The 14,075-nt window shown below is 44.4% G+C and overlaps 1 protein-coding gene across 2 annotated transcripts in view; it reads right to left on the bottom strand.

The window, feature by feature from the left end:
* LOC130110130 (carboxyl-terminal PDZ ligand of neuronal nitric oxide synthase protein-like) overlaps window positions 1-14,075 on the bottom strand; it is a 422,458-nt gene that overhangs the window by 106,122 nt on the left and 302,261 nt on the right. For both annotated transcript variants that reach the window (XM_056277124.1, XM_056277125.1), the window contains exon 6: window positions 2,610-2,751. In XM_056277124.1, coding sequence (XP_056133099.1) covers window positions 2,610-2,751 — 142 coding nt within the window. The remainder of the gene's footprint in view (window positions 1-2,609; window positions 2,752-14,075) is intronic.

The raw sequence follows: 14,075 nt of genomic DNA, 5'->3' as shown, positions 1-14,075 counted from the left end.
ATGTTGGGTTTTCCAAAATAAATAAATAAATCAACGGTAGCAGATGGCGCTAGATGCTCTGTGTGCATTACAATTTGCTGTTAGTTTCGGCTGTAGTGTCAGTCATTTTGTGGCGCTGAATCATCACAAGCAGCTCGCCATCATTTCACGATCTGATCCGATTGGCTGAATATAAATGAGCATGTCTGGTAAGATCACGAGTACCAGAGAACAAGATCGGAGGGAGGAAGCTGAACTAGGAGCTCTTTTGAAGAGGGAATCGGAAAAGAGTTTTCCACGCTGGAGCCTATCCCGGCAGTCACCGGGCAGCAGGCGGGGAGACACCCTGGACAGGCCGCCAGTCCATCACAGGGCCGACACACAAACACACCTAGGGACAGTTTAGTATGGCCGATTCACCTGACGTACATGTCTTTGGACTGTGGGAGGAAACCCACGCAGACACGGGGAGAACATGCAAACTCCACACAGAGGACGACCCGGGACGGCCCTCCAAGGTTGGACTACCCCGGGGCTCGAACCCAGGACCTTCTTGCTGTGAGGCGACCGCGCTAACCACTGCGCCAGCGTGCCGCCCAGTGCAACATGCATGATAACATTTATATGTGGTGTTAGACAATATTAGCGTTTCAATTTCAGTCCGACTTCAACTTGTCCATGAAAAGTAGGAAAGGAGAAACGGCGGCTTAGCGGTAAGACATGTGAAATCACAGGAGGAGGGTCCTGGGTTTGATTCCAGCCCATCTGTGTGGAGCTTGCATGTTCTTCCCGTGTTTGTTTGGGTTTCCTCAAGGTACTCTGGTGGAGAAGCTTGCGTGGTCCTGAGCTACCGAGAGTAATGCCGTCCGGAGCTATGCTCCCGGTAAGGTCACCCATGGCGGTAGGGTCAAGGGGGCGGTCCCTGACAAAGAGCAATCCAACCAAGACCTCAACGGTGGAATAGGCGGGGAGGGTGATGGCTGACTTTAGGGAAGCATCACAACGGATGGGGAGGCAGATGAAGGCTGCAGCAGAAATGGGCCCCCAGTCATCTTGGACTTCATGCCACTGGATCCTGACCAAGCTCTGTCAAGGACCGTGTGGTGGCTGTCTGTGCACCGGTCTCCCCACGTTAAACAAAGCCACACACAGGCATCCTCCATAGGGAGGACGGTCATACTCAACCCCGAGTGACCGCCGATGATGATGATGTCAGGTGAGCTGGAGTTTATTATTTCAGCATCCCCATCACAACGTGCACACATGCAATACATGTGAGTGCTGTTGACTGTAGTGTTTTTGATGTCGTCGTGTGGTGTGCGGGGAGGTGTGTCGAGGGTTTGAGCTCCGGGGTAGTCCAACCTTGGTGGGTCATCCCCGGGTTGTCCTCTGTGTGGAGTTTGCATGTTCTCCCCGTGTCCAAAGACATGCAGGTCAGGTGACTCAGCCATACTGAATTGTCCCTAGGTGTGTGTGTGTGTGTGTGTGTGTGTGTGTGTGTGTGTGAGAGATGGACTGGCAGCCTGTCCAGGGTGTCTCCCCGCCTGTCGCCCAATGAATCCCCGCGACCCTGAGCCGGATAAGCGGTTTGGATAATGGACGGATGGATGGTAATTTAAAGAATTTGAAATTTGTATTTTGTTATTTGTATTTTTCCAGTAAAATGTTAAATGATCTATTTTGTCCCATTAATTCCCTTAAATGATATTGCACCTCTGAATGTAATGTAATCTTAAAACTGGAGGACGGTGATGTGACGCCTCCTGTAACTTCCTGAATCCCTTCCTTCTTTTACTCATTCACAGATGAGCCCCCGTTGGGGAGTGGCGAAATGATGTGGGCAGATGTGGGCAGATTGGAAATGTGGATTGGGAAACTTGGATTCGAGCTCGGCTGGACGGCTGCTTAAGTCTGCGAGCCAGGGTGAGAGACAGCCAGTCTGAGTCAGCCCGACTTTGGGGCCCTCTCCAAATGTTTCTGAGCGCTGAGCTTTCCAACATCCCTTCCACGAGGGAGGGAGGTTGCTTGGTTATAAAGGAGCGAACCATTGCTGCCCTTCCTTCCTTTGAGAAGGCTACATCAATACTGCTTGTTTCCTCTCCCCAAGAGTAACGCACTTGATAAATACTAAATATGGAGAAGTGTGCAATCTTGTCAGCCTGGCCGTCCTCTTAACAGCTGGGTGTCTGAAGTGGTTTTGTAAACCCGGAGAAGTCGCCTGGCCGGTGCAAACTATTCCTGAGTTATGATGTGCTTTGTAAAGGTTTCCCCAGCCCTTCTACAAGGATAAGCAAAGTGCATAATATATAGTGTTGATCATGGACCAGCCTGGATTGATGGGTGGGTATTAGCTGAATTTAATGGTGTCACACTGAGTCAACCGGTGTTGAACAACTGCCTTTTTTCCCCCCTCTACAATCACCCAAATCATTGCTAGAGTGATTTATTAATTCTTTCGCAACGGAGCTACTGAAGGTAAAAGCTGCGTATATCTGGTTAAATTACACAACTCCTGTATTTCTTTAATATTGCAAAAAAGACAAAAATGTTGCAAGGGCAGGTTTTTTTTTTTACATCGCTCAGCCCGACAATGTGCATGTGTGTTTGTGCGCATGCATACATGCACATACCTGCAACAGAAGAGTCGTTGCAGGTCTTTTCACTGTTGGAGTCCTCCTGCCCATCTGCATTCTGCTGCGTGTGCTGCAGGCTGAGCTTATGACACACCTCGAAGGCCTGGCCCACCGTCCGCACTATACGCATGGCCTGACTCTGAGAGAGAGAGAGAGAGAGAGAGAGAGAGAGAGAGAGAGAGAGAGAGAGAGAGAGAGAGAGAGAGAGAGAGGAGGAAAGAAGGAGAAATGGAGGGAAAAGAAAGAAAAAGACAAGAATAAACAGAATGCATGAACCATTGGAACTGCACTAGAGTGATACCAAAGCATCAGCACTGACTTCTTTCAAACCAAAAAGTGTCAACTGCAGAACAGAACCAATTTTTTTTTGTTCTTCCAAGTTATCGTACACAACTGAAGTTCAGTAAACAACAGACACCAGAACATCATCTGGTTTCAGGCTCAGTACCAGCAGAGTTAATACTCTCCATTCATCTAGTCATCATCTGAAACTGAAAGGCGGGGCTGGGATGGGGGGGGGGGCAGGAGATTTGACTGACTTCCAGCCACAGTGGATTACAGACTTTGGCCTTAGAAAACTATTCAGGGGAAAAAATGTTTCAAAAAAAAAAAATCCAACACGACACTCGATCAAGCGCGCGAGTGTTACTGAAGTTGGGCAGCAGTTTGAGAACAGCGCCGGAGCCAAGCGTGGCTTCTTGGCCCGGTACCATTAGCCAGCTGGCAGGGAGGAGGCAGGACGGCGGCCCGGCCAGGTGTTCTGCCGCTCCGCACCCGGAGACAGACCCTCCGCCTCTGGGTGTGGACATGTGGAGCGTCGTCCTCTCTCGTTTTAGAAACCAAGTACCTCGTGAACCCTGGCTTTTACCCCATTCACTCACAAACCGACAATTAGTCTCACGTTTAGCTGGACCATCTGTGTTGCGACCCCTCCAAAACTGTTTTGAGTGCATCTAAAAATACATGCTGGTGAAAGACATTCAAAGACTCTTTTAAAGTGATATTTTAATCCTCACTGGTAAGAAAATTGGAAAAATATATGTTTACTACACCCCACCACTCTTCTCCCTTAGCCTTTCCCTCGTATTCAGCACTTGGTATTGTCTATGCGACAGAGAGGCAAGACGTGCTCCTCACCTTTAACCTGCTAAAACAAATCAATCTTCTGACAGAAGTTTTAAAGCGTTTCCTTTTTTTTTTTTGGAATTTTCCCTTTTTCTCCCCAGTTGTATCCGGCCAATTATCCCACTATTCCGAGCCATCCCGGTCGCTGCTCCACCCCCTCTGCCGATCCGGGGAGGGCTGCAGACTGCCACATGCCTCCTCTGATACACGTGGAGTCGCCAGCCGCTTCTTGGGAGGATCACGCTATTACCCCCAGTTCTCCCCCCCGAACGACCAGAGGAGGCGCTAGTGCGGCGACCAGGACACATACCCACATCCGGCTTCCCACCCACAGACATGGCCGATTGTGTCTGTAGGGACGCCCGACCAAGCCGGAGGTAGCATGGGGATCCGAACTGGCGATCCCCGTGTTGGTAGGCAACGGAACAGACCACCATGCCCCCCGGACGCCCCCACTTTTAAGTGTTTCTGATGTGTCAGCTTGCTTTTCTAGGTGGCGGTTAGCGAAAAATATGATTCAAGTGAGTTAATGTTTAACTCTGTTGAACTGGAGCACAGAGCATCTAGTATTTCACAAGGTCAGTGTTAAGCGTCCAATCAGAATATGATGTAAATGATATGTAACGTTAGATACTCAATTTAAAACGTGCGGTCAATATCAGGCCTGCTTCCAATTACAAACTTAGGACACTGATCCCATATCGTCAGACAACAGGTTGCGATTCACATCTATGACACTATGTGCCCCTTGTTCTACCCCCCCAAAATTCTCACCAACTTCTACCACGGCACCATAGAGAGCATCCTGACCAGCTGCCTCTCAGTGTGGTACGGCAACTGCACCTCAGTAGACCAGAAAGCTCTGCAGCGGGTCGTCAAGGCGGCCGCAACCCCAACCATGGACTGTTCTCCCCCCTGCGCTCTGGGAGGCGCTACAGGAGCCTCAGAGCCCGCACTACCAGACTCAAAAACAGCTTCTTTCCACAAGCTGTTGCCCACCTGAACCTGGCCACCCACTGAAAGTCTGTGGATATCTTTAAATATTTTGTACTCGTGCTCTTTTTTAAACTTATTTTCAGCTTTTGGTCTTCATGTGTGTATATCTTATATTGTGTTTGTCTGTGTCTGTCTTGCACTGTTTAGTGAAGCCACAGCCCTCATTTCATTTTTAACATGTGCCTGCACATTGTTTTTAATGACAATAAATTGAATTGAATTGAATTATTCTCTGTAACATTAACCTTTTCGGTCCAACACCGTGTGAGCCTCTCTCGATATATTTCTCTTATTTGTTCTTAATTCGTTTCTGCTTCTCTACAGCTGTTTGCATCCAATTGTCAAGCAAATGCTAAGCGAACTTAAGATGCAACAAATAAAATGGGCATTAGGTGCACCTCCATCTGATCTGTTTAAGCGAATAAAACCCTGAATATAGCTTTATGTATCCCACGTCATATATGTCCATACTTCAATATATACGAGAAAAACGGACCAGTTAACACCACCAGAAACAGTAGATCGTGTGATTAAATCCTATCGCGTTTAATTTTTGCATTCGATAAATGCGTTTCCATCGCCCATTTAGCGCTTTAACTAAACAAAAACCACCTCAAGCCAGCATGAACATGTTTTTGAGAGACAATATTGAGGACATCTCATCAAATTTTGCCCTTTTTATCCAGCTTTTCTAATAACGTGTTTAAACATAGCCCACGTTTTAATGTGGGCTAAGCTAACTGCTAGCCCACGCAGACCAGCAGTCCCAACAGTCATCCTGGCTGGCGTTCATTCTCTTGGACAGTGATTTTTTGTTGCTTAGTTTGGATATATGTGTTCTTAGTTTGGATATATGTGTTCCAGTTTGGATATATGTGTTCTTAGTTTGGATATATGTGTTCCAGTTTGGATATATGTGTTCTTAGTTTGGATATATGTGTTCTTAGTTTGGATATATGTGTTCCAGTTTGGATATATGTGTTCTTAGTTTGGATATATGTGCTCTTAATTTGGTTATATGTGTTCTTAGTTTGGATATATGTGCTCTTAGTTTGGCTATATGTGCTCTTATACTATGTGTTCTTAGTTTGAACATATGTGCTCTTAGTTTAGTTATATGTGTTCTTATATGTGTTCTTACTTTGGTTATATGTGTTCTTAGTTTGGATATATGTGTTCTTAGTTTGGATATATGTGTTGCAGTTTGGCTATATGTGTTGTTAGTGGATATATGTGTTCTTAGTTTGGATATATGTGCTCTTAGTTTGGCTATATGTGTTCTCATACTATGTGTTCTTAGTTTGGACATATGTGCTCTTAGTTTGGATATATGTGTTCTTAGTTTGGATATATGCGTTCTTAGTTTGGATATATGTGTTCTTAGTTTTGATATATGTGTTGCAGTTTGGCTATATGTGTTGTTAGTGGATATATGTGTTGTTAGTTTGGATATACACTACCGTTCAAAAGTTTGGGATCACCCAAACAATTTTGTGTTTTCCATGAAAAGTCACACTTATTCACCACCATATGTTGTGAAATGAATAGAAAATAGAGTCAAGACATTGACAAGGTTAGAAATAATGATTTGTATTTGAAATAAGATTTTTTTTACATCAAACTTTGCTTTCGTCAAAGAATCCTCCATTTGCAGCAATTACAGCATTGCAGACCTTTGGCATTCTAGCTGTTAATTTGTTGAGGTAATCTGGAGAAATTGCACCCCACGCTTCCAGAAGCAGCTCCCACAAGTTGGATTGGTTGGATGGGCACTTCTTGCGTACCATACGGTCAAGCTGCTCCCACAACAGCTCAATGGGGTTCAGATCTGGTGACTGCGCTGGCCACTCCATTACCGATAGAATACCAGCTGCCTGCTTCTGCTCTAAATAGTTCTTGCACAATTTGGAGGTGTGTTTAGGGTCATTGTCCTGTTGTAGGATGAAATTGGCTCCAATCAAGCGCTGTCCACTGGGTATGGCATGGCGTTGCAAAATGGAGTGATAGCCTTCCTTATTCAGAATCCCTTTTACCCTGTACAAATCTCCCACCTTACCAGCACCAAAGCAACCCCAGACCATCACATTACCTCCACCATGCTTAACAGATGGCGTCAGGCATTCTTCCAGCATCTTTTCATTTGTTCTGCGTCTCACAAACGTTCTTCTTTGTGATCCAAACACCTCAAACTTGGATTCATCCGTCCACAACACTTTTTTCCAGTCTTCCTCTGTCCAATGTCTGTGTTCTTTTGCCCATCTTAATCTTTTTCTTTTATTGGTCAGTCTCAGATATGGCTTTTTCTTTGCCACTCTGCCCTGAAGCCCAGAATCCCGCAGCCGCCTCTTCACTGTAGATGTTGACACTGGTGTTTTGCGGGTACTATTTAATGAAGATGCCAGTTGGGGACCTGTGAGGCGTCTGTTTCTCAAACTAGAGACTCTAATGTACTTATCTTCTTGCTCAGTTGTGCAACGCGGCCTCCCACTTCTTTTTCTACTCTGGTTAGCGCCTGTTTGTGCTGTCCTCTGAAGGGAGTAGTACACACCGGTGTAGGAAATCTTCAATTTCTTAGCAATTTCTCGCATGGAATAGCCTTCATTTCTAAGAACAAGAATAGACTGTCGAGTTTCAGATGAAAGTTCTCTTTTTCTGGCCATTTTGAGCGTTTAATTGACCCCACAAATGTGATGCTCCAGAAACTCAATCTGCTCAAAGGAAGGTCAGTTTTGTAGCTTCTGTAACGAGCTAAACTGTTTTCAGATGTGTGAACATGATTGCACAAGGGTTTTCTAATCATCAATTAGCCTTCTGAGCCAATGAGCAAACACATTGTACCATTAGAACACTGGAGTGATAGTTGCTTGAAATGGGCCTCTATACACCTATGTAGATATTGCACCAAAAACCAGACATTTGCAGCTAGAATAGTCATTTACCACATTAGCAATGTATAGAGTGTATTTCTTTAAAGTTAAGACTAGTTTAAAGTTATCTTCATTGAACAGTACAGTGCTTTTCCTTAAAAAATATGGACATTTCAATGTGATCCCAAACTTTTGAACGGTAGTGTATGTTTGTGTTGTTAGTTTGGATATATGTATGTGTTGTTAGTTTGGTTATATGTGCTCTTAGTTTGGTTATATGTGTTGTTAGTTTGGATATATGTGTTATTAGTTTGGATATATGTGTTCTTAATTTGGATATATGTGTTGTTAATTTGGATATATGTGTTCTTACTTTGGATATATGTGTTCTTAGTTTTGATATATGTGTTCTTAGTTTGGTTATATGTGTTCTTAGTTTGGATATATGTGTTGTTAGTTTGGACATATGAGTTCTTACTTTGGATATATGTGTTGTTAGTTTGGTTATATGTGTTGTTAGTTTGGATATATGTGTTGTTAGTTTGGATATATGTGTTGTTAGTTTGGATATATGAGTTCTTACTTTGGATATATGTGTTGTTAGTTTGGATATATGTGTTCTTAGTTTGGTTATATGTGTTTTTAGTTTGGATATATGTGTTGTTAGTTTGGATATATGTGTTGTTAGTTTGGATATATGTGTTCTTAGTTTGGATATATGTGTTTTTAGTTTGGATATATGTGTTCTTAGTTTGGATATATGTGTTGTTAGTTTGGATATATGTGTTCCAGTTTGGATACACGTGTTGTAGTTCGGGTATATGTGTTCTTGTAGTTTGTGGCTATGTGTTTTTGTCTTTGTGTTGCACGGCTGTGGGCTGGGGGAAATTATACTTACTATGAAGTGACAAATAAAGTGTTCCTTGTTCCTGAGCCCTGAAAAATGCTTTGATGGAAACACGGCTCTCTTTTTTCTCTGCTATTCCTCTGTCCCCCTTTGCTTCTCTTCCCCTCCTGAACCCCTGTTTATTTTCTTCACACCACACCTCCTTCTCTCCATGCCCTCTCTCGTTCCCCCTCCTCCCCTCTCTCCTCGGTGTTTCCACCCCGTGCAGGTCTTCTCTCTCTCCGCTGGTAAAACTGAGGGTTTTCCTCTGGCGCTGGTCTACAGGCAGGGACAGAGCGGAGGCGTTTACACAGCGGATGAGAGCAGACTGCATTTATGGATTCTGGGGTTTTTTGTGATTGGTGAATAAGTCAACGCCTTCAGCTCCCCTTACTCAAACACTGACTGATAAAAAAAGAAAAAGAAAAGATCTCTCCTTGCAATTCTCTCTCTCTCTCTCCTTGCCCATTTTCAGTCGTAAAATTTTACTTTTTCTGACCTTGTCTTCCAGACTTGGAAATACAGCACTTTCCCCCTAACAGCTATAGTGAATATTACTTAAGTGTTTATAATTGGTATTTGGGATTTACAATTTTGTTGTGGGCAGGTTTACATTGATGAGCCAAAACATTATGGCCATTTGCCTAATATGCTGTTGTTCCTCTGTGTGCCACCAAAACAGCACCGACCCACCACGGCATGGACTCTATAAGACCCTTGCAGGTGCCCTGTGGTATCTGGCACCAAAACATTAGCAGCAGATCCTTCAACTCCTGTAAGTTGCGAGGTGCAGCCACCGTGGATCGGACTTGTCGGTCCAGCACATCCCACAGATACTCAGTCGGACTGAGATCTGGAGAATTTGGAGGCCAGAGCAACACCTTGAACACTTCATCATGTTCCTCAAACCGTTCCCGAACAATGTGTGCAGTGAGGCAGGGTGCATTATCCTGCTGACAGAGGCCACTGCCATCAGGGAACACCATTATCATGAAGGGGTACCTGGTCTGTAACGATGTTTAGGTAGGTGGCACATGTCAAACTGATGTCAACATGAACTGGCCCGACACAGGGTTTCCCAGCAGTAGGGCTGTAACTAACAACTATTTTGATAATCGATTAATATGTCAATTACTTCTTCCATTAATCGATGAAAAACAAAATTTGTCCAATAATTTTATTCAAAAAACAGTTATTCCACATTGGCAATATTAAAACAAATAACAGACATATGTATGTATGCTATACAACATGTAAAAATATATATGCTTATTTTTCTTTTAATAAAAGGCACAAAAACAAGCAATTTTTACACTGCCTGAATGGACCTGAGCTGTTAAAATAGTAATAAATTATAAATAATAAGAAAGAAAAATGTAAAACACAAACTGTTAACAGGCTTTGCTGCATCAAATAGCTTTAACAACAGTAACACTGCAGTAACACTCTCACACACACACACACACAGACACACACACTTCCTCTCTCTCTTTCTACAGGAACGTTGCATTGCGATGCAAAGACGTTAGCTTGCCCATGTGCTCCTGGCTGAAGCTAGCCCTCTTCTTGGATATTTTACTTAACTGGCCCGTTCAAGCTGGTTCGTGAGTAAACGCCGGCTATTGTGTAGATAAACGAACTACCTGCTGTGAGACGAACGATTCCTCCCTTTAAAATGCAATGCATGGCATGGGTCTAAACTCGTTTAACTAAAACCTTATCCTTACCCTGCTGCTGAGTCCCTGAAAAGACTCCCAACAGGTTTTTGTTTCCAGGTGTTCTCTCATTACCGTGGTGCTCTCGTGCCACGCAAGATCCGTTTTACATAGTTTGCGGCTAACACACTCGAATTTAATGTGAAGTGCTCCCGTAAACGATTTTGGGCGAACAGTTTTCTCCGCGCCTCCACCGTGTTTTCAAATGTTGGGGTCGTTTTTCTTCAAGTGACGTAGTCAGCTCCGTGACACAGTGTGCACCAACACAGACCCAACAAATTGATAATGAAATTCGCTGCCGACTATTTTCATAATCGGATTCTATCGATTTCATCAGTTTGTTGTCGCAGCCTTACCCAGCAGAACATTGTCCAAACCATCACACTCCCTCCACCGGCTTGTCGTCTTCCCACAGTTGCATCCTGGTGCCGTCACTTCCCCAGGTAAACGGCACACACGTACATGGCCATCCACATGATATGAAAGTAAACGGGACTCATGGACCAGGCGACCTTCTTCCGCCGCTCCAAGGTCCAGTTCCGACACTCTTGTGCTCATTGTAGGTGCTTTCGATGGTGGACAGAGGTCATCATGGACACTCTGACCGGTCTGTGGCTACACAGCCCCACACGTAGCAGGGTGCAATGTACTGTGTGTTGTGACACATTCCTCCCATAACCATCATTAAAATTATCTGTGACTTGTGCCATAGTAGACCGTCTGTCGGTTTGGACCAGACGGGGTAGCCTCCATTGCACCCGCACATCGATGAGCATTGGGTGCCCAACGCCCTGTCACCAGATTGTGGTTTGTCCCTCCTCAGACCACCGCCGGTAGGTACTCATCACTGCTGGTGTATAGTATGTTTAGCCAACGCTGCGGTGTTATGCTATTCTCAGCTCCCTGTAACTTGGTTAAGAGAACTGCTTTGCAAATTAATTTATCATTATCGTTATCATTACTGACATCTAATGAGATTAGTGAGGTGCTGGGCACTTACCGTCATTACACTGAGAGGCAAATGCTTTGACTAAAGAGCACTTCATTAAGGATAATGTCAATTTTGCCTCAAGCAAATATTAAGAAACCTTTTCAGCCAACCTGTCTTGTCAACAAATCTACTGCTAATACTTTCGGCTGCTCCCGTTAGGAGTCGCCACAGCGGATCACCCGTTTCCATTTCTTCCTGTCCTCGGCATCTTCCTCTGTCACACCAGCCACCTGGCCTGTGAGCAAATAAACTTGAAAAATTCGTCTAAGTAAATTTACCGTCCCAGAAAAATAGTGATTTGTAATTCTCCATGAGCGCAGATGAATTGTGCAGTTTCTGATTTCGCCCTGTGGAAGGCCACGTACACCGACCATTCACCACATACGGCATTTTCACCTCTGTACTATTAATCGCCCTTTTCTGTACCTTTTCAAACCTGCAATTTAAGAAAAATAATTTCCCATACCTTCCAGACCCACGCAACCCTCTCGCTCGCTGTCTCTCTCTGCTGGATGCCTCCAACGGGCGGGCCGCGCCCTTACAACAGCTACGTGATATACACAAATCACAAGCTCTGCATTCCATCTATTCAAATGACCCGGGAGACGTTTGGCACTTCTGTGGGCGTCTCAGAGATCGAGATCCCAGCACCAGCAGAGAGTGAGGGAGTGAGAGAGAGATTTATAACTTCTAGGAAAGCAGTGTAAACAAAAAGGGAAGAACGTTTGGGGAGTACTGTTCTGATTAGACTGATTAGAACCTTCCATCCCCAGTTTCCTCTGTTTACACGCTGATTCGCTCCTTCCTCTCCCCCGCCTCCCCTTCCTCGTGTTTACGCTCTAACTCCACCCCTCCCTGCAGCCTACTTCACCCTGTGTATGCTATGGATTTATAGTGAAAGCAGATGTAGAACACGCTCAGATTACCAGTAACAGCTGCCTCCTGTTTACCCTTCTGCCTCACAGAAACCGGGAATTCAACAGATTTGCCGTCTTGACTCGATGACAGGCAATTATTGATTCTCAATTCTGCGCACCCACTCAGAGTGGCGCCGCCGACACGGGGACTTGAACCAGTGACTCTGCAGCAAATCTGCAGAAAAGCTCTACCCGTTTGGGCGTCGCCCGCACTGTCAACCATCAAATAATTTTCTCGACTGAGCAAGACAGCAGGGAGCAATAACAAATGGCCGTGGTGCAAAAAAAAAAAAGGTGCATAAAAGTCTGTGCTGAGGGACAGTTTGTCAGTAAAATTGTGCCAATAGAGGGACAGGGTTGTCTGTGTGTGTCATTCAGTGAACGAAAGAGAGATAACTGGGGTGTAATGAAGTCACAACGCCTCAGTGACTCCCCTGAAATGTTAGTTTGCTTTCCACGCCACACGAGAGAAAAAAATATGACCACAGAAATGTAAAGGGGAGCATGTAGACAGAGTCTCAAGACTTGCGTAAATACAAAGAGGGATGGAGAGAGAGAGAGAGAGAGAGAGAGAGAGAGAGAGAGAGATTATACTAGAGTGTGATTAGTGAATCAGTAAGATGAATTGCTTTCGAGTTTTGACTCGACCAACATAAATTAGCGTATACTTTAAAGTGGTCTAATACGGATGCTGTTTAATATGCGCTTGTTTACCTCTCTCTTTCTTTCCACCCCCTCCCCTTTATCCTCCCCCCCACCCCTTTTTGTTTGGGTTACATAGTGCGCTCAATTACTGGCCAACATAAGTGGCTAAATAGTCAGAATGGCTGTCCAAGTGTAGTTGTTCTGGCATGCACATTGCTCTCTTCTGTCCCCTCCTTCCTCCCGCCTGCCAATTAGCACGCATTACAGCGCCGTGCCTTCTTCCCAGACAGACAGCAGCAAAGACAAGACTCAGGTGCAACTGTGACTTCACCGATGACTAAGCAGATGACAAAGAAAGAAAGACTGAGACAGAGAGAGATAAGAGACAGCGAGACTGACAAGACACTGCCATGAGTCAGTCAGTCAATATATATAAGAATGGGGCTGTCATGGTACAGCGAAACCTCAAACAATTTGAGCTGGACCTTCTCCTTATTCATTTATTATTATCATCATTATTATTATTATTATTATTAATATATATAAGAATGGGACTGTCATGGTACAGTGAAACCTCAAACAATTTGAGCTGGACCTTCTCTTTATTAATTTATTATTATTATTATCATTATTATTATTATTAATATATAAAGAATGGGGCTGTCATGGTACAGCGAAACCTCAAACAATTTGAGCTGGACCTTCTCCTTATTAATTTATTATTATTATTATTATTATTAATGTATATAAGAATGGGACTGTCATGGTACAGCGAAACCTCAGACAATTTGAACTGCACCTTCTCCTTATTAATTTATTATTATTATTATTATTAATGTATATAAGAATGGGACTGTCATGGTACAGTGAAACCTCAAACAATTTGAGCTGGACCTTCTCCTTATTCATTTATTATTATTATTATTAATATATATAAGAATGGGACTGTCATGGTACAGTGAAACCTCAAACAATTTGAGCTGGACCTTCTCCTTATTAAGGAAAGGGCCCAAAAGAAAAAAAGTTTGCGCCCACTTAAAACACCCACACCCTGTCAGACACAGACACCAACCCCACTCTCAGCTCCCCACTACTGATCAGCCCCCTGAGGAAAGCGAGCCCACCAGCCCAGAACAGGCCCAGAACCCCCAGCTGAACCACACTATCAATGACATGAAGGTGAAAGTCACGGAGTTGGAGAAAGAGCTCGTACAACCGAGAGAGCTGATCAGCCAACAGCCAACCCAGGACACCAAAGTGCAGCAAGGCACCTCTACCATCAGCCCGGAGCTGACCAAGCTGAAACAAGACAGACAGCTAC

The sequence above is a fragment of the Lampris incognitus genome, chromosome 3, assembly GCF_029633865.1.
Source record: "Lampris incognitus isolate fLamInc1 chromosome 3, fLamInc1.hap2, whole genome shotgun sequence".
Classification (NCBI taxonomy): Eukaryota; Metazoa; Chordata; class Actinopteri; order Lampriformes; family Lampridae; genus Lampris; species Lampris incognitus.
This window is presented reverse-complemented; position numbering and strand designations above follow the sequence as displayed.